Raw genomic sequence first — 26,959 nt, 5'->3', positions numbered from 1 at the left:
AGCTTTTTTTTAAAATAGGGATTCAAGACAAGTGTTTGAAAATGGGTTAGGGTTTAAAGTTATGGGTGAAAGCAAAGCATCACGGTTTCAAACTAGTGTTTAAAGTAGGGTGTTAAACTTGGATTGTGGATTTAGTTTAGAAAGGGTCATGAAAAGGTTTTGGGCCCCTTCTCCAATTTTTAATTTTTTTTCCATAGTTTTCCCATTTAAGATTATCAAAACAACTGTGATAATCAGACAATTATAACCAAGTTAACCCATCATGCTCTCTTTTTAAATGGTAATTTCATTCTTTAAGGAAAAAAGACAGCAAAGTTATCAATTGTGGCTAATTTCAGTTAATTTTCATTGAGCCTGATTATCTCTAGACCAGTTCCATCAAAAATGAACACTTAAAAAGAATCTGTCCAGACAAAATATCAAAAAAAGCTGCATCAAAAATGAAACTATCCAAAGAATTAAGGTTAAGGATAAGGTTTCAACAGAGAGTTAAAGTTTAAAAATATATTTTTAAGGCTTGGTTAGGGTTCCTATAAAGTAAGGGTTTCAATCCCAAGCAAAGGTTATGGTTTCACGTTGTAGTTGAAACAGAGGTTAAGTGAAGCGAGTCGCCTTCTCCATACTAAATGTTTATTGACGTGTCAAAAAAAAATAACAAAAGATTGATAAAAGTACATAACATTAAAAACAAATGGCTGCATGTTGTCATTACTGATAGCAGGTCCTGCGATGCACATGAAGAAGGCGACGACATCGTGGGCAACTATGATGAGCGTCTTTGAAATGTTTCACAAAGAACGGAAGCAGACAGCAGCCCAACACCAAACTGAAACATCACAACAGCATTACAGTACTGCTATACTGTCAGGCATGTACCTACATAGACACCAAGTTGTGCTCAAGCAATCTTTAGCCCAGGATGAAAAATGGCCCTCATTTCCTTAATCAATATTAGAAAATACATGTAAATTAGTCTCTGCCATTGATTCCACCTAAAGTCTTTGATTACCTGATGGGCATTTATTTGAGTTCTTGGGGGGGAAAAAAATTATATATCTATCTATTTTTATATATATATATATATATATATATATATATATATATATATATATATGATCTACGACTTGATGATTTTGGATTTTTTTCCAGCCACCTAATACTTTTGAACAATGAAACCCCTCTGATGCTGTAGAATCTTCTTTCAGACCTTGGATGTGACTACAAAAAAAAATGTCAGGAAAAGACTACTAGAACACCCAAGATTTACTCTAGGATCATCAAAGGCACTTAAATGATAGCAGTTTTGTGGTGACGCCATTTAACATGAGTTGGAACTTGATTGTTTACTTCTGAACACTGCCAATGCCCATGGATTAGAGGGTGCGCACTCACTTGTGCAAGGATGCTATCTTTGTAATTTTTTTTTTTTGTTTCAGTTGAACTGTAGAGCTTTCGTTAAGGTTTTTTATTTTTAACAATTCATTTTGGTCTCATTTTGGTGTACAGTATCAAAAACTTGCCATTTGAACAGGGGTCCATGTAATTTTTACATCTATTGTGTAGCTTCTGTTCACTTCCGACATTACTATTTGTATTTGCTCTTGATTTTGTAAGCAGAAATAAATACATTATCCCCCTCAATTATATGAATCATTTCAGTGATGGGTACCCTATTTTGGGCTTGAGCACTTGCCCCCAAAAGTGTCTGCGCACATACCTGTCTACTGTTGGGTATGCGTGAGATTCTGCGTGAATGATTGCATCAAGAAGTCGCTCACCCACACAGCACGAAGACCACGCACATGACCCACGCGTATGTTCCAGCTCGGTAGCGCACCCTGGTGGTCACCTGAGCCAGGCAGGAAGGGCATGACGTCAGAGCAGGGGAGCGGTACAGGTCGCTCTCAAACTTTGGGATGGGGGTCAACTCGGTGGGCGCGCACACTTCAGGAGAAAACGAAAATAGTCAGATTAACCACAAATGCAGAAAATAAGCATTCCCGGCAGAAAAGGTCACTGGCCACATCATTACGTACCGGGCGAGGATCAGATTGCAAATCAAAAGTGACTGACTTCAAATACAAAAGGTGAATTTCAATCATTTGTATATTTTAGAAAATTTAATTTCAGCAGTAACCAAACCCAAAACAAAGTAAGAAGCAATGAAATGCATTGCTCATAAAAGGAGCTACTGGTAGGTCACATATTCTAAAATTCAAATTTATTGAAATGCACATGTAGTTCCAAAAACCACAGAGGTAAAGGCAAAAAAAGTAAAAATTAAACTCTTGATGCAAACTTTAAAATCAAACCAAAATCTGTGAGAATTAAAATAAGTTTTGATTTGATTTTTGACTAACCCTAATCCATATTTTGGTTGATAAAGTCACAAAAAGGGACGGAATATTAGGAGCAGTCCTCAGCCTTCATGTGATATTCATAAAAGTTAAATTATAACTAAAAAGAGGAGATGGAATAATCTTATAATTTCTGTCTCCTTTTAAAGAAAAACCCTTTAAATTTCACCTTCAAAATTTCCTGGACTTTCAAATTTCAATAAAACAGCAGTTTTCATTTTTTTAACCTGTTCTGAAGATCACTTTTTGATCTAATGATTTGGTAATTATTCAGACCCTTGATTTTATGAGCTTTAAAAAATATTGAGCTTGACTCTTTTACCTCTCTGTTAAGAATGCTCCATTCTACTGCAGTATATTCATTTCACTTTCATTCGAAATCTTGATATTTTAAAGACTTCTGTAACTTTCAGATAATTGCAGCCTCCTTTTTTTTCAAGTTTCAAACTCCATTTGTATATATTAGTCTTGTACATATTTTGCAATATTTTCAAATCTATTAAAGGCTTTGCATGTCGATCTTCAGGTTTCTACACAGTAAGTTAAGTATGGAACGATCATTATTCAATTTGGGGGTTGGTGAATGAGCAGATACCTTGCGGTGGGGAATTGTCGGGTGGGTACACCCCTCCAGGGTGAACGTTAAGGGAACAAGAATCAGGAGAAGGAAGAGGAGCAGAAGGATGTCCTAGGGGCGAGTGCACGTGATAGATCTTCACCTGGGGCCCTGTTTTGTCATCTGCATGCATACAAATTTATCAATAAGCTTCCCGCTTTAAAAAATAATTATCATTATTTACCTGGCGAGTAGTAAAGTGGCGGAGTAGGGAAGGACTCGTTCCGGTGGGAAACGGGCTCCATGTTGGTCAGCTGCTGTGGAGGAGTTGACTCACCTGCTAGCAAAGAGACTAATTGAATTTCTCTTGGGATGGGTTGGAATATTTGTTACCCAGAATGCAACAGTCTTCTTCTATATCTCCTCCTCTGTCTTCTTCTTCTTCTTATAACACTTAGATGTAAAAAAAAAAAGATTCTTTCAATTCTCTGTATCACCTGTGATCATTTTAAATAATATCCATCCATCCATTTTCTTAGTCGCTTATCCTCACAAGGGTCACGGGAGTGCCAGAGCCTATCCCAGGTGTCTATGGGCAGGTGCCTACAAACAAGTTTGGCAGCCATAGGACAAAATCTCTCTGAGGTTCTAGTCTTTGAAGGGACTCTGAAAAATAGCCAAAATGGCCACTTCAAGTCATCATGGTTGACTTCCCGTGTGTTAAAGACACGGCTTCTCGAGACTTTCTTTGTGGGTTTACTCACATTAGACATCCATCTATCCATTTTCTCAGCTGCTTATCCTCACGAGGGTCACGGGGAGTACTGGAGCCTATTTCAGCTATCAACGGGCATAAAGCGGGGTACACCCTGAACTGGTTGCCAACCAATCGCAGGGCACATGGAGACAAACAGCCACACTCACAGTCACACCCGGGGGCAATTTAGAGTGTCCAATTAGTGTTGCATGTTTTGGGGATTTGGGAGGAAACCGGAGTGCCCAGAGAAAACTCACGCAGACACGGGGAGAACATGCAAACTCTACACAGGCGGGTCTGGGATTGAACCGGGGACCTCAGAACTGTGAGGCCAACACTTTCCAGCTGAACCACCGTGCCGCCCTAAATATTATCCTGTAATACTTATTTTAGGAATCATTTTGTGGGATGTCTACATTATGTTTGAACAGATTTTCGCTCCCAAAATCAGAATTTCTTTATGACGCTATTTGCATTGTTAGTGCTGCAAAGCATGCTGGAAGAGCGATTAAAGTGCATGTTTAGTGTCCATTATTTACATCATTGTTTAATTTGTTTTATTATTTGATCGTTATGCTATCAGGTTCGCTGTGGTGTGACCATTTTAGTTTCGATATGACACTATGAGTGGGAACAATATGTTGGCTAATGAGTTGGCTACAAGTCCCACTGAGACTGAGTCTTGTGATATGGGGTCTTTTATGGCTGTGAAAATAGAGCAATTATTGCACATGATCAATTTTTATGTCTCTGCCTGCTTTGCCTCCTCAGCTTTGTCCCACTTAATGTATACCATCTCATTAACAGCAGGTTCCCCTGAGTCTTGGTTTAACATTTAACTTGTTGAACTTATCACATCTTTCAAGGACTTACTACCACTGCGAAACATAATTCACAAAGCGTTGGATTCTTGGACCACGTGATGACCTTTCTGTTGGATACAAAGTCTCCAAAAGGTATGGAGTAGTGCCCGTCGCAACCATGTAAGAGGGGTTTTAATCACTTTAGAATTGGCCCGTTTACACTGTTCAAGCTGCTGCAGTGACCTTCGTATGGTCGAATGCGTCAAGAACAACACTGGGGTCAAGCCGTTTTGAGTATGAATAATTTCTAGGAAGCTGTGTTTGTGTGTGCTGTAGGTCATGAGTGCAGCTTCTGGTTGAGAAGCAGATGGATATACAGTATAAGCACAAGAGTGTTTGACGTGAGCACTTAGCTGAATGTGCACTGTTTTGTCAAATATTACAGTGAGGAATGTGAACTGGAGATGGGTCTGTATTTGGCAATGACACTTGGATCCAAATTATTATCCTACCATTCTTGCATCCTTCCTGCCTTAGTTCCTTACTTCCATAACGAGTTTGTCTTTCCTTTCTCTGTCGCTCCCTCTTTTTCTGTTTCTTCCTGCCTTCCATTGTTCTTTCTTACTAACTTCTTACCTTCCTTCCTTTTCCCCTTCTTATCTTCTTTTCTCCCATTCTTCCTTTCTTCTTTGTCTTCACAACCTATCTTCTTTCCTTTCCTTTCTTTTCCTTTCATAATTTCCTTCCTTCTGTCCTTCTAGCTTTCTTCTGACCTTGTATCCGTCCATCCTTTCAAATAGTCGTGTTTCCTTCCATTTTCACTTCCTCCATTCATTTCTTACCTTTCTTCCTCTCTCATTCACTTTTCTTTCTAGCATGCTACATTCTCATCTTCTTTCCTTCCTTCCTTCCTCTCATCCCCCCTTCCTGGCTCTCTACCTTCTTACCTTCCTTCTCCAGTTCCTCTTCTTCGCTCCCTCCCTCATTCCTTCCATCTTCATTCGTTCCTTCCTTCCTACCTGGCTTCCGATCTTTTAAATGTTCTCATTTGATACAATCCTTCCTTTCTTTCTTCAACTTCCTTATCTTTCCTTTCTTTTATTTGGGCCCACCCACGTACTATATCGTGTCTTGCCTCTCTTGCGTTTGCTTTGAACTCTCTCGGCCACCGTACACAGCACGAGAAGATTTTGCGCCTACTTCCTGTTTGACGTATTGATGCAATTCCTATCCCGTGCATGGGCGGCGCTATTTCTGCCCGTACGCGCGCTCATTCACTTGACTGTAGCGGGCTGGCTACTAGCGTAATGAGGCTAAGCTAGCTGTCACTCAGTCAGTCACCGGATGTTCCTGGACCCACGTCGTCGGGCGTCTTCTTGACATTCCCATCAAACATTCCCGGGCGAATTCGTGTCGACTGACCAGAGTCCGCGAATTCACGTCCGGCGCCCTCCTTGGTCATCAAGCCTTTCCCTCCCCACCGCCGCCCCACCACTAGCGGTGCTTATCTTGCCGGCTAACGTGTGTTGCGGAGAGCCGAAGAGAGGACGAGGTGAGTTAGCACGCCGGCCTTGCTCGTTAGGAAATACCGCGGTCGGGTTTAGACGAGTGAGGCCTTTGTAGCAACCATATCAAATCATAGGTTAGCTAATTTCAGGCTTCAAATGCGTCGGGACTACTAATTTTAAACACCCGATGAAAATATGAAATATGAGAAACTCTTCAAAGGAGTGCGTCCATTTCGTCCTCTTTTAGAGTAAATTAAGTCACAAAGGTGAATTAACACCAATTTTCGACGGTTGCGGCGGTGTTTCATGTTTTGAATCGGGCGGTTCGAGGAGCTAGGCGAACCGGTTTGTGTGATTTTCTTTGATATCGTGTTTCATTTATTCATATCACCTAGTGGACACTTATAATGTCTCGTGAGGCGTGGCGTGTTGGTTATCATGGGAGGCGAAGTCCGCACGGTGCTTTTACACGAAGATGAATGATGAAAGTGGTCGTAAAAAAGTTTGCACTGCCTGTGTGTGATTTTTGACAGAGAGCCCTGAACCGAAGGACCACACCCAGACAAGATGTCCCTTCACCAGTTTTTGCTCGAGCCCATCACCTGCCATGCGTGGAACCGCGACAGGACACGTCAGTTTGAACTTTCTCCCTTACCCTCTTTGAACGCACTATCACTTCACAATCATTCCATCATGGGGGGGAAACAGGTATGTCTGGTTTTTTATCTTGACTCACTACAAACACCTTCTTTTAACCCATGCAGAGATTGCCATCAGCCCCAACAACCATGAAGTTCATATTTATAAGAAGAATGGAAACCAGTGGGTCAAGACTCATGAGCTGAAAGAGCACAATGGACACATTACAGGTATTAGGTCCATCCTATGACCTTTTAACAAAGTTTACAGGAGATTGTAGTATTGTCCATCCATCTTTTCATTTATCATCAATAGTTCTTAGATGAACGGGATATCCAAATCCACCTCTGGCTAATTTACCTGTTTCCCCTTGTGAGGACCCTTAAAGATTTGATTGTTTTGCCTTGTGGAGTCACCAAGCCACCACACTACACTTTGGGAATTATTGCAGCCGATCCTTGGATACAGTGGATGCAGTGGGCACTTACACCTCTGCACCCACACCACAACTTAGCTGAATGTGTTGAGTATGTACCACTTGTCAGAAGCCAGCACTGTTGCTCTGCTTAGATTTTGGCTTTGAGCTGACAGTCCTTCAGTGTTAACCTTCACTTGAAAATGGTGGCTCTTCACCCACACTAGTTACGAAGTCATGGAAGGAAACTACACAGACACAGTCTAAAATAGGAAGTGAACCAGTGATTCAGTCATTTAATTTCACACTTCATGGGTGGACAGGCACTCCGCTGTGTGTATAAAAATAGTCATTTTCCTTAAGTACGTCTCCTATAGGATGACTAGTTTGCACATCTGCCTCACAGTTCTGAGGACCCAGGTTCAAATCTGACCTTGCCTGTGCGGAGTTTGCATGTTTTTCTTGTCTGTGTGGGTTTTCTCCACATACTCCAGTTTCTTTCCACATTCCAAAAACATGCACGGTAGGTGAATTGAAGACTTTAAATTGGCTGGGGACTTGTTCAGAGTTCACCCCGCCTCTCACCCAGAATCAGCTGAGATCGGCGCCAGCATGCCAATGACCGTAGTGAGGAAAAGTGGTACAGAAGATGGATGGATGTTCCCTTTGAAGTTATTTAGAGTGATGTGCCAATTTCTCTGCAGGCATCGACTGGGCCCCTAAGAGCGACCGCATTGTGACTTGCGGCGCTGACCGCAATGCGTATGTGTGGTCCCAGAAGGAGGGCGTGTGGAAGCCCACGCTGGTCATTCTCAGAATCAACAGGGCCGCCACATTCGTGAAGTGGTCCCCGCTGGAGAACAAGTTTGCAGTGGGCAGCGGTGCACGGCTCATCTCGGTCTGCTATTTTGAGTCGGAGAATGACTGGTGAGAAAGCAAAAAGCCTACAGTGGGGCCTATTAATTATGGTCGATTAACATGATTTTAAGGTTGGAGTGCTAGTTGACCTTAATTCTGTATTCATTTCTGGGAAACAAAAACAGAAAATAATGGAAATAGTAAAAATGAATCACTCTGAGTCAGACTGCAAAACATTTATTAGCTGTACACATAAAGTTCCCGTATTTTGCTAAATCAGCTTTTGGTATTTTTTGGAATATAATATTGTCTTTATGGTGCCTTGGTAAAAGTGAACAATGAATTAAGTGTCTACGCATTCCTATGTTCTAGACATTTTTCTATCTAGAGGCCCTGAAATTAGGGCATTTGAATTTCATGAGCTTATTTACGTCACTAGCTAAGATCTACGTCGATCTGCTCCCTAACCAGCGCTGTCAACATAATTGTGATCTCACAAAGTAGATACACGCACCAATTAGACGAAAGGGGGGCAGTCTCAACCAAATATGGACAAAGCGGATACAAAACTGGGTCAAAGGGAAGTAGTTGTCAAAGGGGCCTTTTTGGATGCTAACCAGGGTGGTATTTTGTATCTTTTTTTCAATGAAATTGACACTTTTATACCACATCCATGTTAGAGACCTACTCTATGGAGGTCATAATAGCAAAAATAGCCAATCTTGGCTGTAATCCCAAAGGTGTAAGGATTTATTTGTGGGTGGAAAATTTCCATTTTTCAGGTGGGTGAGCAAGCACATAAAGAAGCCCATCCGCTCCACAATCCTCAGTCTGGACTGGCACCCCAACAACGTGTTGCTGGCTGCTGGGTCCTGTGACTTCAAGTGCAGGTGACTTCCTGAAACTAAGCATTTGAAAAAAAATATCTTGTAAATGACATTGTTTTTTTTATTTTTAATGCAGACAACCAGAAAATCATAACATGACTGTTTCTTTGTCTGGTGTCCAGGGTATTCTCAGCCTACATTAAGGAGGTGGAGGAGAAGCCAGGTCCGACGCCTTGGGGCAGCAAAATGCCTTTCGGGGCTGTACTAGCGGAATTTGGAGGAGCAGGTCTGGCCTCTCGTGAACTTACAAAACAAACGCTATTGGACACCGCTGAACCTGTTCTTCTTGTTTAGGAGGAGGAGGTTGGGTCCACTCTGTGTCATTCTCTGCCTCTGGTAATCGCCTGTCGTGGGTCAGCCACGACAGCACGGTTACTGTTGTGGACAGCTCCAAGACTGCCTGGTGTGTTGTTTGTATATAGATTGATATTGATGCTTTATATCAAGCAAGCCTGTGGTTATGTTTTTAAAGAACAAACTCACTGTAGAGGCATCCTGCTTTTTAAAAACATGTAGCACCACTCCTTTGCCTTCAGGTATTGCAGCAGCCAAAAAGAGAACTACTACCCCTTGTACTTTTTTTTTTTTTTTTTTTTTTTTTTAATGTATGCTTCACAAAAAGTTAAAGGGGTCAAATTATGGTAAAATTTACGTTTTCTGAAAATGTGTAAAAGGGAGCTGCTCTGGATTTTGATGCAATCGTGCGAAAGCATGCTGAAGACATGTTAAGACGCATGGAAAATGTTTTAAATTGTGTGGGATGAAATGTGTATTTCTCCTAATATCAAGTGGAACCAAATTATAGTTGGAAATGTTTTGTTTTTTGTTTTTTAAAGTCCTTTGCAGTTGAAGACCGAGTTCCTGCCTCTCCTCAGCGTTTGCTTTGTGACAGAGAACAGCCTAGTAGCGGCAGTAGGTTTCAACACACTTTTTGATAAGTGCAGTATCTGTCAACATAAAGGTGAAAAATGTTTGCGTGCCTCTAGGGCCACGACTGCTGCCCCATGCTGTTCCGCTGTGACGATGCTGGAACGCTGACCTTCGTATCCAAGCTTGACCTGCCTAAGCAGAGCATCCAGAGGAACATCTCGGCTATGGAACGCTTCCGCAACATGGATAAGAGGGCCACCACCGAGGACCGCAACACCACGCTGGACACCCTGCATCAGAACAGCATCACGTAGGTTTCTACTACTTTAAAAAGACGGCACAATCACATACAAAAATACTCACATTCATATATTCTCTTTGCTCTGTGGAAAACAAATTTTAAGAATTTAGCTGAACTTGAAAATGGAAGAGAACCTCACAGACACAGTTGAGGCAGAAACCCAAAGGGTTGCATATTTCTCAAGTGTATGCGAGTAAAAATTTCATTTGGTCATATTTGGATGACCGCATGTCTTACTGTTCCTTTAACACAGACTCACGATATTTGATGTTGTTGAAAGTCGTTGTCTTTCTTTTACACTGCTTTAGTCAATCACCTGCACATTCTCTTGTGTGTGTCTAAAAGTCCTTTAGCATTTAGTAAGTAGAAATCATTTTGATAATGCCTATTGACCTAAAACAGGAAAAGTCTGGTCATTCATTTGAATCCCTTCTGTTGGCACCCCTGTGGTGACAGGATTTTTATGCAAGACTGTATTTATCCTCTACAAAAAAACTTCCTGTTGCTTATTGACTCAGGTGTGAAACCTCAATTATACTGCCCCCTGATGCCCAAGGCATACATGGAGTACAATGTCAATGGGCAATGATGCATGACGCCATGACATATTGTTCAAATCTTTACATTGTATTTAATTATGTAATTACTCAATTTTAATAAATAAGTTATTATATGTACTGATATTTTTACTTAAAAAAACTAAAAAAATGTGTAGGTATATTTTGTGAACCTGGAACACATTGACATTCTCATTAATTTTAATTAGTGATGCATTAAATTAGTACACAATTAGAGGCATAATTGCAATTTTATTAATGATGGTCAAAATGATTCAGTTCTCGGTCTTGGTTTCATCTTTTTCAGTCAAGAATTTTCTTTTTCGTGGATCACTAATCATGAGCATGGTCATGGAACAAAATTAATTTGTTAGTCAAGGCATCACTGCAGTAGGCAGATAATAAAAGATTCACATGGTTGTTTAATTCCACACACGATATATAGACAGGCATTCCAATCACCACTTTTTTAATCCAACCAAATAAGTCACTTTTACACAATATCCCCTTGAAATTGTAAGGGGGGTGGGGTGGGGGCATGCTACAGATAATTTTGTCATTCATATTTTTACTCACAGCCAAGTGTCTATCTACGAGGGAGACAAAAGGGACTGTCGCAAGTTCTGCACCACCGGTATCGATGGCGCAATGACTATTTGGGACTTTAAGGTACGCACATACACACTGCACAAAAGGTGTGAGATATTGGGCCTTCTGGTGAAATTTTAAGAAAAATAAGTTCACTATAACTCCTACAGATGACCTTCAGTTGACCATCTAATTTTTTCGGGACGTGCTTGTTGTCCAACTGTAAAAATATTTCATTAATTTTTGCACAACTTGCTGCTCTCTAACTGGCCCTGAAATGGGAGAATTTATAAATTGTGTTTGATCCATAAATAGAGCAATAAATGTCCTGGTTAAATTAGAATTGGTATAATGACAGTATAATTTTGTATATATACTAAAGCAATGGTAATATATATCTTGGGACGGGCCACAGGGCACGCTTGTCCTGGTCCCTGTAATTGTCAGAACAGAATCCCAATACCAACTAAAATAAATGCTCAACGATGGCATAACATTTTATTAATACTGTTAACACATATTACAGTCTTAAATAAACTATTTAACTGAAAATTTTTTTGCATTAAATATTTGCATAAAACATTTATGCATAGTGCACTTTATCCACTTCATTACACATCCTTAGCCGAGCTTGATGACTTGGGCCAGTTGCGGTGCCTCCTGCATTAATGAACAGTGATACATCTTTCTCCCAGAGCATTTCATCCTCTGCGCCATCCATGGTGTTTGTGAAAAAACATTTTTTGAATCCCAAGAGTTTTAGTTCCGCAACGCAGGCTTCTCGGCCTCCATTCGGCTACAATCTGTAGCAGCTTTCCTTTGGTGTCAGGTGGCTATCAAAACAAGAGCTCAAACTACGTAGAAACGAGTGTAATGGGCACATTAAAAAAACAAAACAAAAAAACCCAAGCATTTCAATTGTGTGCGCCCTCCCATTTCTTTCTTTTTTTTTTTTTTTTTTAAATGTGCCTGTTACGCTCGTATCACATATTTTGAGCTCACATTTTATTTACAACTGCCGCGCTGCTTCCAGGTTACCCGCGACGTCGACAGGAGCGATGACGCATTTATTGTAAAAGCGGCTGCACCACTAAACCTTGTAATCGACATTTTTTTGTCTTCGTTTAAGTTAAAACAAACTCACGGGCAGTCGTTTCGTTTGGTGCAGTACCAACGAATATGCTAACGCTAACGATTGTAAAATGCCAAGCTCCCCCGAGGAGGTCAGAGAGCTCATGTTGGTGGCACACATTAAGTAATATATGTGTGTGTATATATATATTTTTTTACCACTATGTACCTATACACGACTATACAATGTGATTTTTATTTTTCATCCATACCTAAGTATAATGCGCTCTATTGACTATTTGAAAATATCTTTAGAAAAATTTGCAGATTATGTACGAGAAATTATGGTAATCTTTTTAGTACCAGTAGACAGAGTAATTTACACAAAAGTGAGTAAACACAAACATGCACACCTGACTCAGCTTTCACCGCCATCTTCTGTTTTATTCCCTCTCCTCAGAGTCTTGAAGCTTCTATCCAGGGTCTCCGCATCATGTGAAGAAATGTGAATGGGGGGGGGGAAGGAGACGCTGGACCTCACCAACACTCACCCCCTCGGCCCTTCTTCCCTTAGTAACACAGACACATGCACATGCACACACACCTTATTGAGTGTTCACCGAAGCACTGATTGGGCTGTAACTAACACACACACACACTTACTGAACTGACGTGTGACATCACTGTTGATTTTCTTTAGTTGCTGTTGTTTGATTTTTTTTTAATGAAGCAAAAGAGGAGGCTCCGTATTATTAAAAGGTTGACTTGTTTTTTTATGTTCTCCAACCTCCTCCAAAGTACCAAAAGGTCAACACTAAACGGTGCGTTTTATCACAAAGAAAAAAAATGAAGAAAAATCAGACTGAATATCAGCACGGCTGAGCCTCTATGTGAATATATCAGCGTGGCGTCGAGCGTTACGGACGTTTTCTCTCACTCCCCGTGGCTGGGTCGCTATCGCCGCTCTTTCGTAGCTAGGAGCTCGTGTAAGATGGAGTATGTCTGTGATTAAGTGAGGTTAAATAAAGTTCAGATGCATTTACAGAACGTCACACATTGACTGTTTCTTTCTACTTAGGAATAATGAAAATGTTCCCTGTCACAGTTTTTTTTTTTTTTTTTTATAGATTGGTAAGTTTTGGTTTTTTTTTTTAGCTCAAACAGGCAGAATGTGTCAGTTAACTGTCAAGAACACAGAAAAAAAGTTTGGAGTTGTGTATATGTAGCAAGAATATGACAAGTTGTCAAGTAAGAAATGTTCAAATGTGCTTTGGAAAAGTTGACTACAATAGTTAAGTTTATTTGTATTTATTTTTGGTGGGGGGAGCTAAAGAAAACCCCAAATTTGGCGCACTCAAAATATATATATGTAACAGAAAATTAGTTTCAAAAAGATATACAACTAATTTATTTATTAATTTATTTTTGATAATATACCTCTTAAAAACAGGAACATAAATGGCCCCTAGGTGTGATTGTGAGTGCGACTCTCTATGTCCCCTGCGATTGACTGGCAACCAGTTCAGGGTGTATTCTGCCTCCTGCCAGTTGACAGCTGGGATAGGCTCCAGCACTTCCGTGACCCTTGTGAGGATAAGCGACTAAGAAAATGGATGGCTATATATACAGTGTTCCCTTGCCACTTTGTGCTTCACTTTTTTTGTGACTTCAATGCTCCACGGGTTTTTCAAAATAAAATGAAAAAAATACAGCCAGATTGGCATATTGCGGAAAGACACGATACAAGGTCTGTGATTGGTTCCCAGCGCGACATCAACCCATGAGAGCACGACTGGCTTTATCCCGTGAGCTGATTGGTTGCGCATCATGGAAGCATTATCCCACCCATTTTCTTGTTTTGCGCATTGTATCGTCTGCACTGGTAACCGCCTTGCGTATGTATTTAAGTAAGTAAATAAGTTTCTTTCGGCTTGTCCCGTTAGGGGTTGCCACAGGGTAACATCTCAGATGCATGCTCATATTTGTTCGTCACAATTTTTATCTTAGTGTTGTGTTTGTAGTAACTTTTTTTTTTTCCTAAGTGATAACATTTTTTGATTATGTAATTACAATACCGCCTGAGCGTTGTGCCCCAGCAAAAGCTTTCTCTGCAGCGCCCGAGAGGTGGTGACTACTGGGATGTTCTCCCGGGTGCCGGATAGGGTACTTTCCTCCATGTTGGACCCTGCATTGTGATTCACCCCCTCGAGGACGAGACCTTTTCGTTTGAATAATTTCAACAAAGATATGTCCTCAGAAGCATCCCTCTGCATGATGCTGCATGTCTTTTACGTAAGGAAGCGTTTCCAAGATGTCTGGTGTAAGTTTTTAACATGGATGTAAAAGCCCTTTTTTGGCAGGGTACACCAATTCGTACTTCAAGGACCGTGTTTTTGGTCATATGGCAGTGCTCAGCAACCTTTTTGAGGCTGAGGGCTGCTTCGTGAGCACAGATCGTACGAAGGGCTACGTGACCTCTTTGCGGCAAATTCCAGACTGTTCTTTACATGGACAAAAAATATTTCTGTTTTAATTTATTGTAGGAATTGACATTACAGGTATTTTAATTCATGTAAGAAAGTCATATTCACAATTTAAAGCACAAATAATAGTAATTTGTGGCCTATGGTATTTTTAGAACATACCCTGTGGGCGCCTTATATGGTCCTCGCCGGCTACCATTCGCCCGCGGGCACTGCGTTGGTGCCCACTGTCATATGGCAATACTGCAGGTGAGTGAATTTAAAGCCTCTACAAGCCTATCCTCTGAGTGTCCGTGGGTGTGTGAGTGAGACTGGACTCCACAGGTGTGTGGAAACAGCACGAGCAGTTGCTAGTTTACAGGTTTTGCAAGGACGACCGGGAAGGAGTAGTGTTTAAGAGTAGACACGTTGATGTTGAGTGCTTAATGGATCTAATAAATGCCTTGCGAGCAGCAAACTGTTCGTACCATGAGTGTTCCCGCCACCCAGACGTCTCCCCCTTCATTTCCCGACCACGCTCTGGGAACTGTTGCAAAAAAGATTAGCAAAGGTTTTATAATTAAAGGTTTAAGTAAATATTGGTAGTGTTGTAATGTTAGTCTCAAATATGTAAAGTATAAATACTGTTTGCATATTTTATCCATCCATTTTCTTCACCGCTTATCCTCACAAAGGTCGCGGGGAGTGCTGGAGCCTATCCCAGTTGTCAACAGCCAGGAGGTGGGGTACACCCTCAACTGGTTGCCAGCCAATCGCAGGCCACATTGAGACAAACAGCCTCACTCACAAGCACAGCTAGGGGCAATTTAGAGTGTCCAATTAATGTTGCATGTTTTTGGAATGTGGGAGGAAATCCGCGCAGGCACGGGGAGAACATACAAACTCCGCACAGGCGGGTCCGGGATTGAACCCGGTCTTCAGAACTGTGAGGCCAACACTTTACTAGCTGATCCGCCGGTTTGCAAATTTCAATCATTCTGATACCCACATACACATACATGAAAATTCCTGGGGTGTGTGTGTGGGGTTTGGGGGGGGGGTGTCCTACTGCGTGTTTTTTTTTCCACATTTCGCGGGGGATTCTTGTCACGATTAACCAGGAGGGATTCTAACTACATAGATATGAAGGCTCGACGCCAGCGCGCAGACAACCCTGCAACCCGGCGTGCCTACGTGGCAGCCATATTGGAAAGGTTGACGTTCCCTTCAATAGCAATTCGGGGACAATGAAATGAAGTCATAATCTCAACCGACTTTGACTTGGTTTACTTTTTTTGTGAATGCTAAAGCATGTGCTATCGCCACTGAAGCCTTTTCTTTGACAAATGATTGAGGACGATTTCAAGGCAAGTGTTAAGTGGGCTCAAGCACACTGCTGACGAGTTTGTCCTCGAAGGCCTTTGAGCAAATGAGGAACACATTTAGTCCGTGGAGGGGCGAAAACCCCGGGCAAACACTGCTGATTTTGTGCAAAAACAATGGGGGGGGGGGGAGATCTGACCCCAATGATCTCATGGATTGACAGAAGCCTTTCTATCCCTCCCCCGTTTTTTTCCACGCAACCCCACCCTCCCTTTTCCTTCTTTTTCTGTGCATTTCAGTGTCTTGCTGCACTTTTATGCCGCCCCTCTCAACTTCCTGTCCCCGCCCCACTGTTGCCTCTCTCGCTTGTCGCCTCCCAGTTTCTCTTTTTTTTTTTTTTCCCTCGCCCTCCTGGTCTTGTTCTTCAGCTTCAGTATCGCCGTTGGCGTTCGTGTTGACTGTCCAGAGTCCGCGAAGCTGAGCAGCTCCCCTTAAAGCCCTCGCCAACCTCCACCCGGGTCCTGTCCTGCCCTCGGGGTGAGTCGCAAAAATGTTTACCTAGCCAACATTTACCGGCAATTTCTAGACGCGCACACACAAAAGAGGAAGTGGAAAATATGCACACGCATACGTTTTGCGTTAGAATGGAAAAAAAAAAAGGGGCGACTTTGGGGGTTGTTTGATAAAGTCACAAAGCTCACTTCCTCTTTGGGTACGAACTGGAGGTGGCTGGTTGGGGGTTGTGAGCCACTCACCTTTATTATTAGGAACAAAAGTAAAAGTGTGTTTGTTGAATACTAAGAGACTAAAGCGGTGCAATGGACCCGCACACATTTCAATTTCGGCGTTTTAGGATTCAATTACTCGTAGATTTTTTTCATTTTTTTTCTGGGAGTGGGGTTAGCCGTCATCATTCGCCCAAACCCCCGCTTATTCGTGTTTTTTTTTTTCTCGACACGATCCTCTTCTTATTCACGTATTTTTTTTTTTTATCCCCCACGGCAATTCTAATGAGGTTCAGTGTTTCGCGGATATTTGCTCTTCGTAGTCAGTCCAGTCCGTCCACTATGTTTGTTTTAGGGGAAAAAAACGTGAATGTTCTTTTTTTGCGAGATTATAATAATAAAACTGGATATTTTTGAGAAAACGCGGTAGAATGTTGGGAATAAATTGAAGTTTTTGAACAAATGTGTAAAATTACAAGAATGAAGTTGTAACGTTAAAATAATTATTAACTGCAATGCTGGATTTATTTTAGTAAAAGAATATTACCACAACCAATTCATTGTATTCATGTAACTTGTTTGTGGAAAAAATGATTGAATGTTAAGAGTGAAGTCATCATTTTGGGGATAAAGGTGGGATATTAGGAATATAAAGCATTGTACTAGAAAAAGGAATATTGCAATAGTCATTGTTGGAGAACATGACAGTTGTTTTTTTTTTCAAGGAAATTTCTGGATTATTAAATGAGTCGAGTGACATCCATCAATCCAGCCATTATCTGAGCCGCGTATCCTCACAAGGGTCATGGGAATATTGTGGGGCAGGAGGCGGGATACACCCTGAACTGTTTGCCAGCCAATTGCAGGGCACATAGAGGCATGTTTTTGGGATGCGGGAGGAAACCGGAGTGCCCGGAGAAAACCCATGCAGGCATGGTGAGAACATGCAACATGCAAACTCCACACAGGCGGGGCTGGGATTTGAGGCCAGCACTCTAGCCAGTTGTCCACTGTGCTGTGAGTCAAGTGATCTGTTTACAATAATAATGGTGTAATATGACGAGAATGAATTGACCTTTTTTTGAACAAAATTGAGAGAAAAAAATTAGAGTATTAAGGATAGTCATATTTTCAAGAATAAATAAAAAAAAAAAGCATTTTCTCAATGCCGTATATTACTATAATACTGTTGTCCTTTTTTAGGATAAAAATTCACGGAATAACATAACATTTTCAAATATAACAAAGGCTATTACTAGACTAAAGTATTGTTTTTCAAGAAAATAGATGTCATATTAAGAGAATAAAGTGGACTGAAGTGACTTCCTGTTTGCATGTAACAAAAGTTTGTTGGTTAGGGGATGTGATCCAGACCGGCATCATTCTTGTCATGCCTCAGCCGGTCTGGATCACATTAGCAGCCTCCTCGGATTAGATTAGTCCCCCCCAAAAAAAATGCATTTTTCTCATTTTTGAGAAGCCTTCCAAGTTACGTTTTTCTTTTAAGTGTGACGATTATGTGTTTGTTTGCTCATCAACTTCCTCCTCGAGCAGCTTCCCAATTTGTATCCGGTCCTGTCCTCTGATTGGCCACAGCCTATCATTGAATTTACATCCCAAAAAAAATGTTGTCCCCAGAGGTTAAAAAATGACAATGAAGTTGTAGATTTCATAGAAAAGGGGGAATATTAAAAGAATGATTTCAAAAGAGGCAAAATAGTGCTAGAAATTTTGTATTTCGCTGAAGGAAAAAAGGTGGGAAATTACAAGAATTATCATCTTAGTTGAGGAATAAAGTCAGAATATAATGAAAATAAAGTTGTCCTTTATTTCAAGGAAAATAAATTTTATTACGAGGATCAAGGCATCTTTTTTTCCGGGGGTGAAGGAGTCAGAATAGTACAAGTATAAAGTGTTAATTTTTTTAATTAAACTGAAATGCTAAGAAATTAAAATAGTATTTTTTTTATTTTTAGGGGAAAACAATATAAAATTAATGTTTTATTTTTGAGGGAAAAATGCAAACTATTTCCAGGAAAAATGTTTTTATAAACAATAAATATTCTGAAAGCATAGTAGTACTGCACAAATTTTTTTAAGGGGGAAAAGGGAGAATAAAGTAGCTTCTTATTTCTTTATAAAGAATATTACAAGAATTCATTCAAGTCTTAGTTTATAGAAATAGAAGAAGAATACAAGAATTAAATTGCAATTTCCTCTTTTTTTTTTTCTTTCCTCACTAGATTCCTTTGCACAGCACTTCCTGGTTTGTGTCTAGTGCTCTTCTTTGATTGGCCATGGCCTTCCACAGCTTCCTGCTGGAACCTATTAGCTGCCACGCCTGGAACAAAGATGGAACCCGTGAGTTTCCCCATCCCCTTGATATTTTTGTTCTTCACAGTGCGGACCAGAGAACAAATAGTGAAAAGAATTGGACCGTTACGATTGGCTCCCAGTTGGGCCGAGGCATTTCCTGTTTCCTGCGAGTGAGGCACATGAAAGGATTGGAGCTTTTTTTGTCCACTTAAGTTATCCAACAGACAAGTGTCTATTGGTGAAAAATGGGCAATTGTAAAGCCAAGCAAATACATGACCGGTCCAAGGTTTTTATATAGTGTTTTTTTTTTTTTTTTTTTTTACCAGTCAGATGATTTCAGAAAATTGCGTTATTATTAGTTGGAGGTGTAGCAGAGCAGAGCGCTGTCTATTTAAAAAAAAAATAAAATTATAGCTGGGTAAACATGATGGATGCAGTGTTTGTTTGGTTTTGTCGTTTATTTTTATCTAAAATGTCTTGGGACGACTACATTTATGATACTAGTTTACAGGCGTCAGCGACTTTAAGACTAGACGAATTGTGAAGCTGAGCAAACTCAAAGATGGTGAGTCCTTTTCATTTTGGAAACATACATGACGACAACAACATAAAAAACAGTTCTTTCGTTTCATTTTATGCGCATTATTTTTCTTTCAATCCAAAACTGTTTTGAAGATTACATTTCTACTCATTGACGATACAACCAGCATAAAATGCACAGAACTGTCTGAGTAAAAAAAAAAGAAGAGCAGTTTTGACTTTTTTTAGTCTCATTTTAACGTTTTTTTTCCCCGTTTCATTTGTACATTGGACTACATTAACACTAGTTGAGAGGCGTAATCGCCCCGAAAACCAGAGCCATTTGCGGCGGTTTCCGTGTTCACAAGGCCTGAGAGGTTGCATTTATTCAGCTGCAGTAAACGCGCCATATATGGTTGTTCTGATTCACCGTACAATGCAGATGTTAGGCAGTTGCGGTGAAGTTGTGGTGGCCAGACGAAGGCTTGCACAAGCACTTCCTGTGAGTCAAATGCACACTAACACAGGCAGGAAATGAGTTCCATGTTTGATGCCTGTAGCCATATGCTAATAGTAGCAATCCCGTTGTAATGTGCTTTTGTAAATTAATTATCCATCCATCCATTTTCTTAGCTGCTTATCCTCACAAGGATCGCAGGAGTGCTGGAGCCTATCCCATTTGTCAATGGGCTGGAGGCAGGGTACACCCTGAACTGGTTGCCGGCCTGTTGCAGGGCACATTGAGAAAAACAACCGCACTCACAAGCACACCTAGGGGCAATTTAGAGTGTCCAATTTATGTTGCATGTTTTTGGGATGTGGGAGGAAACCACAGTGCCTGGAGAATACCCACGCAGGCACAGAGAAAACATGCAAATTCCACACAGGAGGGGCAAGGATCGAATCCTGGACCTCAGAACTGTGAGACCAATATTTTACAGATGATCCACTGTGCCGCCCGTAAATGAATTAATTGAATAATATACTCATGAAAGAAAGTAGCCCTCTTCAGTATTCTACTTGATCATACATAAAGTAATACAATATTTTAAATAGACTGGAAATAGTGAGACTAAAATGATTTCTAGCTTCAATCCAATGGGCATAATGCTGCTCCTTCTGGTGTGTGTGCCTGGGACACCAGGGGGCAGTATAATACACAGCACGAAGAAAAAGATCAAAACTAAAGCCTGTCTTAAATTCTGTGGCATGCTGTGGAGTCCAGCTGAACCCAATTGGACCAGACCTAAAAAATAAACTTCATGGCACAACCCCGCACTTTGAGCAATTGGATATATGGACGGGCTATTTTTACAAGATTGCTCGTTTCCTTGTTACACTAACAATGTTCACAGCTCAATGTAACCCATGTTGAGTGATTAAAGCATAATTTTATAACTTATTTAAAGAAATATTTAATTGAATGACGGTAAAACAAGAGAGCAGAACCTTATTATGACTATTACATTTTAATTTATTTTTACTACTATATTTAATTATTTAAGGGTGAGGGCAAACAAAGTTATTATAAATTACCAAATATTTACTAGATTTTAAAACTCTTATCTTGGTACAACAAAAATAAGCAGAAGCAGCATTAATTTTAATTTTCTAAATGTTTTTAACTACATTTAAAAAAAATGTATATGCTTCTTTCTTTGGTACATCCAAAATAATTTCAAAAAGACCAAAAATATGGATAGGATAAATTTTCTCATGCATTTAAAAAAAAATATTCATTATTTTTGTGCTATATTTTTTAACTTTGAAACACTTTTTTAAATTTATTTATTTTTTTGCCTTATCTAGAGGTGGCCATTTGCCCCAACAACCATGAGGTCCACATCTACAAGATGGACGGGACCAAGTGGACCAGGATCCACGAGCTCAAGGAGCACAACGGCCAGGTGACAGGTAAGACCTAGCCATTACCATAATTTCTCATGTATAATGCGCAACCCCAAAGAATTATTCTGTAGTTAAGGACTTTATTTGAATACAATACTTTCTTTGAATGTACTTTTTTTTTGTTATGAAATTCACAACCTTTTCCTTAGTAAATGAGGAAACACACAGTTGTTTTATTACCCCGGCAACATAAAAATGAAGAACCAGGTGAAACACATTGAATTTTATTTTAATGGGATGCAAATTAAACTTTTGAGCATTCCTGAAAAGCATTATCTTTAAATAAAAGAAAACTACAAAAAAATTGAAAAATGTTGCCTATATATGTAAATTTATAAGCACAACTACATTTATAGTTTGTCATATTGGAATGAAATTTTAGGCTACACCTTTTTCATTACCAATAGGTGGCATACTAGAAAGGATGGGTACGCCTTTTTCATAAACGCTAGGGGTGGCGCTATATTGGAAATAAAGTCTACAGTTATTCGCTGACATCTAGATGGCAGCATACGTTTATAAAATTTCAAAGGTCATTTTCATTTTCTCCTATGCTTATGTATAATGCCCATTATTGACTTTGGGCTTCTTTTTTTTTTTTTTTTGGGTGGGCTGGGGTGGGAGCGGAAATGCTTATTTTACTCGAATTCATAGTAATTTTTTTTACCTCATATTCAGTGGAGAATTGTTATTGGATGCCCTGATACAACATTTTCACATCTGATTCAATACTGATAATGCAGCCTTTAGTTTTGGTCGATATCTATAGCAGTCCGATCTGATATCAGCAACATACATAGCGTACTTTGCATATTATGATTACGTAATGATAATGTATATGCTTGGTACAATTTATACATACGACCCTCCTTCTCTCCCTTGGTAGGCGTGGACTGGGCGCCCGACAGCAACCGCATCGTGACGTGCGGCGCCGACCGCAACGCCTACGTTTGGACTCTGAAGGAAGGCACCTGGAAGCCCACGCTGGTCATCCTGCGCATCAACCGGGCAGCGCGCTGTGTCAAGTGGTCGCCGCGGGAGAACAAGTTCGCCGTGGGAAGCGGCTCGCGACTCATCTCCATTTGCTACTTTGAGCAGGAGAATGACTGGTAGGGCTAAACACATGACGACTAATTATTGATGTTCATTGGATTAAAAGTTACAGATGACTTTACCCAGTTGATCAATGAATGAACGCCGTTGATTTTTGTGCGCTTTCAGTCCGTGTATTTGCATTAGTTCGGGGACAAAGCTGCCACATCCCATATGGTGGATGCGTTCCCATCTCAATGATGTGTTTTCACAAAGTTTGTTACTCTGTCTATTGCTGTAACACCAACTAATGATGTCATCCCCCCTTCAGGTGGGTGTGCAAGCACATCAAGAAGCCCATCCGCTCTACCATCCTCAGTCTGGACTGGCACCCCAACAACGTGCTGCTGGCCGCCGGCTCTTGTGACTTCAAATGCAGGTAAAAAAACAGGTCCGTTTACACTAAACCAGTTGTTCTCAAACATTTTACACCAAGTACTGCCTAAAAATAAAATTTCCCTCCAAGTCTCACAACTATGACGACAGAGAGTGGGAACGCTAGGCCATTAGTGGGGTCGTGGAACGTCGCCAGACCGATGTTGACTGTGCAATGCTCCACAGCCTTTCTCCATATGTACCGCGTAAGACACAATAGACACTCTTGAGAATGTTCACTGTTGATGATGTTTGCTAGCCCACAAGCTAACGTGCAAACAGCTAAGTAGCACGCTCTACCGTGGCGGTGTTGTATGACTCCTCATTGCATTGCTGTTGTTGTTGGGTGTGTAGTCTTCAATTCACAAACATGATGAGTGGACGGCACCTTGGCAATTATGTACTTGTTATTGTTGCAAAAGAAATCCATGTCCGTACTAATTTTAAAGAAGGAGGAAATAAGCACATTGGGTGCATCCCATTCTCATTTCACGGCAGGCTCTCTTTAGTGAGATACATTTCTATGAAGAGCACTTCAAAATGTATTCCAAGCTGAACAGGGAGCAGTTAGCAATCCTGCAGAAATGTCGATGAGACACCGCATTTGTTTCGACCATTTTTCTCCTTCTCCCATTAAACAATTTTTTTTTTTTGATTCCAGGGGGCATTGCTTTAAATGCCCTCTGCACTTGCCGTACCATGACATAGCAATCTCTGGTGCCCCGCCCTCAACACATACGGTCCGTAATGAATTGGACAGTCAAGGAGGTGGTGGTGAGGCTTTTTTTCCCCCCTTTTCTTTATCCATCCATCCATCCAACCATCCATTAGCTACCACTATTCCGGGTCGGGTCATGGGGGAAGTAGCTTCAGCAAGGGTACCCAGACTTCCCTTTCCCCAGGCACTTCTTCCAGCTCTTCCCGAAGAATCCTGAGGCGTTCCCAAGGCAGCCGAGAGACATAGTCTCTCCAGCGTGTCCTTTGGTCATTCCCGGTGTCTTTTTCCGGTCGGACATGCCCGGAACACCTCGCCAGGGAGGTGTCCGGGAGGCATCCGGCTCAGGTGGACCAGCCAACTCATCTGGCTCCTCTCAATGCGGAGGAATAGCAGCTCGACACTGAGGCCCTCCCGGATGACCGAGCTTCTCGCCCTATCTCTAAGGGAGAGCCCAGACACCCTGCGCAGGAAACTCATTTCAGCCCCTTTTCTTGTGAAATCTAAATAGTTTGTATTTATTGAATTGCCTGCTTGCAGGGTGTTCTCAGCCTACATCAAAGAGGTAGAGGAGAAGCCGAGCCCCACGCCCTGGGGCAGCAAGATGCCTTTCGGAGAGATGCTGTTTGAGTCCGGGGGGTCCACGGCCGAGGGTCCAAGTGCAGTCCCGGGTGGCGGCGGCGGCGGCTGGGTGCACAGCGTTTGCTTCTCCAACACGGGCAACTGCCTGGCGTGGACATCGCACGACTCTACCGTGTCGGTCGCGGAGGGCGGCAAGACCACCACGTAAGAATGAAAAAATTGTATAATTATTTATCTCGTAAAAATGTTGAATAAAAAATATATTTTATAATTGTTTCACATATTTTTTTGCAAATAAAATAAAAAATGTGGAATAAACAAGTTTACATACTTAACATTTTACATTTAATTGTACACAATAATCGGCTCCTTTTTTTAACAAAAAATTGTCAAATAACTACTTTGACATATGTATATGTTTTGTTTTATTAAATAATGGATATACCTGTTGTAAATGATAAAAGAAATGTTAATAGTTGTATTTGTTATTGTTAATAATCAACTAAAATAAACAATTTTGCATACATTTCACATTTTGGTTCTTCGGTTAATGCAGCGGTTCCCAAACCTTAATTTGCAGTGCCCCCCTTTTGGAGATGAAATTATTTTCTTATATATATATGTATAGAGGTAATTAATTAACTATTGCTGAATAATAGCATTAAAACTTGATTGAATAATTATTTATTTAAAAGAACAGTTTTACATACACATTTGACCTTGTCCTGTATGTGTGTGTCTGTGTGTGATCTTTGTGACCAATTCCAAAGCGTGAGGAGTTTGCGGTCCGACACGCTTCCGCTCCTGTGCGTCACCTTTATCACCGAGAGCAGCTTAGTTGCCGCGGTGAGTTCTCTCGTAGTTGTGTTGAGATCATCCATACACGCTGAAAAGGTTACGCACACATGCTCACACCCGCATCTTGTGTTCCGTTCCTCATCAGGGCCACGACTGCTGCCCCATGCTCTTCGTGCTGGACCCGGCCAACGGAGGCCTCGTGTTCGGTGGCAAACTGGACGTCCCCAAGCAGGCGGCCCAGAAAGGGATCAGCGCCAGGGAGCGCTTCCAGAACCTGGACCGCCGTGCCTCCGAGACCCAGAGCTCCGATAAGGACCTGAACACGCTGCACAAAAACAGCATCAGGTGCGTGTGGACTGAAAAAAAAAGAAATTGTTTTCTTAGTTATCCAAAATACACAAAAATAAAAATAGATCAAAACATGACACAATATTCTTTTGTACAGCTTCCATAAAGTTTGTGTAAACTGAAGCTGTTAGCAGTTCAGTTTGACCCATTTCTACTAAGATCATTTTTAGATTTAGCGGTGTGTGACACGCTGTGGCGACCCTGAAAGGGACAAGCCGAAAGAAACTTACTTATTTACTCAAGGAAAAACTCTTGCCTTTTTCGCTCTAGTGCCCCCTTGTGGCCGTTAAAAAATGCACAAATTATCCACATCACCGCATAAACTGCAGGGTTGAAAGTTATGAAAAAAGTCGTGGCTTATAGGCCGGTAATTACAGTAGTTTAAATCAGCAGGAATGTCAAATAATAAAAAAAATATATGCATAATACATGAATCTGCAAATTCAGGTATTGCCTTTTCTCTAAAAGGTTAAGAAATAATCATCCATCTATTTTCCAAGCCGCTTATCCTCACAAGGCTCCCGGGAGCGCTGGAGCCTATGCCAGCTAACTTCGGGGCGAAATGTGTTTATTTCAGACAGGCCATTAATATATTTTTGAAATTTGCTCTAAACAAATATGAGCATATTCTTGAGCCGAAATATGCTTGGTTGACGGAAAATGACCAGCATCTAAGGATGAATATGATTCCTCTTTTGGTTTTTCAGTCATATCTCAGTGCTGCAAGGGGGACGTAAGCAGTGCACCAAGTTCTGCACCACTGGTATGGATGGAGGCATGTGCATCTGGGATGTCAAGGTCTCACACAAGCACACACACACGCACACACACACAAATTCTAATACACGCACAAACTCAAACACATAATCTTCCTGAAGTTAAACGCACACACTCAATCTCTCCCATACAGTACAAACACGCACACACACACACACACACTCAGTCTCACATTTTCTCAGTCACATTCACTATCCGTCACTCTCACACGCCACCGTCTTGTTTGTTTTCAGACTCTGGAGTCGTCTATGAAGAACCTGAAGATCGTGTGAAGGGATTTGTCGTCACAAGCGAGAAAGAGAATACGAAGACGACAAGTGCCGAGTTATTCCACAAAGCTTCTGTGCTATATTTTAATAAGGTCTTATTTTTATATGCTAAGGTCAAACAATCAGACGTGCGGTCGGTGTTGGCGCCATGCGCTAACATGGGCGTCGGCTAACGGTACTGATGAGGCAATGAGCTCAGACCTGACTGAACGCTTAAAGCAGAATTTTATATATTACAGTAATGATAATAATATCTGTCATGAGAGGCCATAGTCCCCCTCTCTGTAAGCTTATGCTGGTCATAATATGCATTTAATTAAAAAAAAGACATTGCTTTGTATTGTTGGTTGTGTTTGTGTTGTATTTTAATATGTTTCTTCATTTACAGTTAATTAACCAATTATTTGTTTTATGTATTGTATTCATGAAAAGGTAACCAGGCAAGATGCCACAGCTGTAGAACATTGGCGTCACAGTTCTGAGGTCCCAGGTTCAATTCCGGACCCGCCTGTGTAGAGTTTGCATGTTCTTCCCGTGGCTGCGTGCGTTTCCTCCGGGCGCTCCGGTTTCCTCCCACATCCC

The 26,959-nt window shown here is 41.1% G+C and overlaps 3 protein-coding genes across 3 annotated transcripts; 2 read left to right on the top strand and 1 right to left on the bottom strand.

Annotated features, from left to right (window-relative positions):
- Nucleotides 1–599: 599 nt before the first annotated feature.
- On the bottom strand, nt 600–3,328 carry LOC133506385 (lipopolysaccharide-induced tumor necrosis factor-alpha factor homolog). The gene is made up of 4 exons (XM_061830468.1): nt 3,158–3,328; nt 2,953–3,096; nt 1,779–1,944; nt 600–826 (listed from the first exon to the last, which is right to left on the bottom strand). The coding sequence occupies exons 1-4, from the start codon at nt 3,216–3,218 to the stop codon at nt 709–711; spliced, it is 489 nt and encodes a 162-aa protein (XP_061686452.1). The 5' UTR covers nt 3,219–3,328; the 3' UTR covers nt 600–708.
- A 2,367-nt stretch (nt 3,329–5,695) lies between these two features.
- Nucleotides 5,696–12,685, top strand: LOC133506384 (actin-related protein 2/3 complex subunit 1A). Its single transcript, XM_061830467.1, has 11 exons — nt 5,696–6,025; nt 6,515–6,612; nt 6,746–6,850; nt 7,740–7,962; nt 8,676–8,783; nt 8,903–9,006; nt 9,075–9,183; nt 9,617–9,692; nt 9,767–9,960; nt 11,087–11,177; nt 12,628–12,685. The coding sequence occupies exons 2-11, from the start codon at nt 6,549–6,551 to the stop codon at nt 12,664–12,666; spliced, it is 1,113 nt and encodes a 370-aa protein (XP_061686451.1). The 5' UTR covers nt 5,696–6,025; nt 6,515–6,548; the 3' UTR covers nt 12,667–12,685.
- Nucleotides 12,686–16,300: 3,615 nt separating this feature from the next.
- LOC133506536 (actin-related protein 2/3 complex subunit 1B-B-like) lies at nt 16,301–26,717 on the top strand. The gene is made up of 10 exons (XM_061830774.1): nt 16,301–16,489; nt 18,921–19,038; nt 21,323–21,427; nt 22,308–22,530; nt 22,785–22,892; nt 24,144–24,389; nt 24,956–25,031; nt 25,129–25,328; nt 26,039–26,129; nt 26,342–26,717. The coding sequence occupies exons 2-10, from the start codon at nt 18,975–18,977 to the stop codon at nt 26,378–26,380; spliced, it is 1,152 nt and encodes a 383-aa protein (XP_061686758.1). The 5' UTR covers nt 16,301–16,489; nt 18,921–18,974; the 3' UTR covers nt 26,381–26,717.
- Nucleotides 26,718–26,959: the final 242 nt, after the last annotated feature.

The sequence above is a fragment of the Syngnathoides biaculeatus genome, chromosome 9 (assembly GCF_019802595.1).
Source record: "Syngnathoides biaculeatus isolate LvHL_M chromosome 9, ASM1980259v1, whole genome shotgun sequence".
Lineage (NCBI taxonomy): Eukaryota > Metazoa > Chordata > Actinopteri > Syngnathiformes > Syngnathidae > Syngnathoides > Syngnathoides biaculeatus.
Note: the sequence above shows the minus strand (reverse complement) of the source record. Positions and strands in the feature narration are given on the sequence as shown.

Bases quoted from the DNA above. Each gene is read 5' to 3' on its own strand.
- LOC133506385 (XM_061830468.1), bottom strand. From the start codon at position 3,218: ATGGAGCCCGTTTCCCACCGGAACGAGTCCTTCCCTACTCCGCCACTT. The intron at 3,097-3,157 runs GTAAATAATGAT...GTATGCATGCAG, and splicing joins GCCACTTTACTACTCGCCAG to ATGACAAAACAGGGCCCCAG. The intron at 827-1,778 runs GTGAGCGACTTC...GTGATGTTTCAG, and splicing joins GTGGTCTTCGTGCTGTGTGG to TTTGGTGTTGGGCTGCTGTC.
- LOC133506384 (XM_061830467.1), top strand. From the start codon at position 6,549: ATGTCCCTTCACCAGTTTTTGCTCGAGCCCATCACCTGCCATGCGTGG. The intron at 7,963-8,675 runs GTGAGAAAGCAA...TCCATTTTTCAG, and splicing joins TTTGAGTCGGAGAATGACTG to GTGGGTGAGCAAGCACATAA. The intron at 8,784-8,902 runs GTGACTTCCTGA...TCTGGTGTCCAG, and splicing joins TCCTGTGACTTCAAGTGCAG to GGTATTCTCAGCCTACATTA.
- LOC133506536 (XM_061830774.1), top strand. From the start codon at position 18,975: ATGGCCTTCCACAGCTTCCTGCTGGAACCTATTAGCTGCCACGCCTGG. The intron at 24,390-24,955 runs GTAAGAATGAAA...CCAATTCCAAAG, and splicing joins GAGGGCGGCAAGACCACCAC to CGTGAGGAGTTTGCGGTCCG. The intron at 25,329-26,038 runs GTGCGTGTGGAC...TTGGTTTTTCAG, and splicing joins CTGCACAAAAACAGCATCAG to TCATATCTCAGTGCTGCAAG.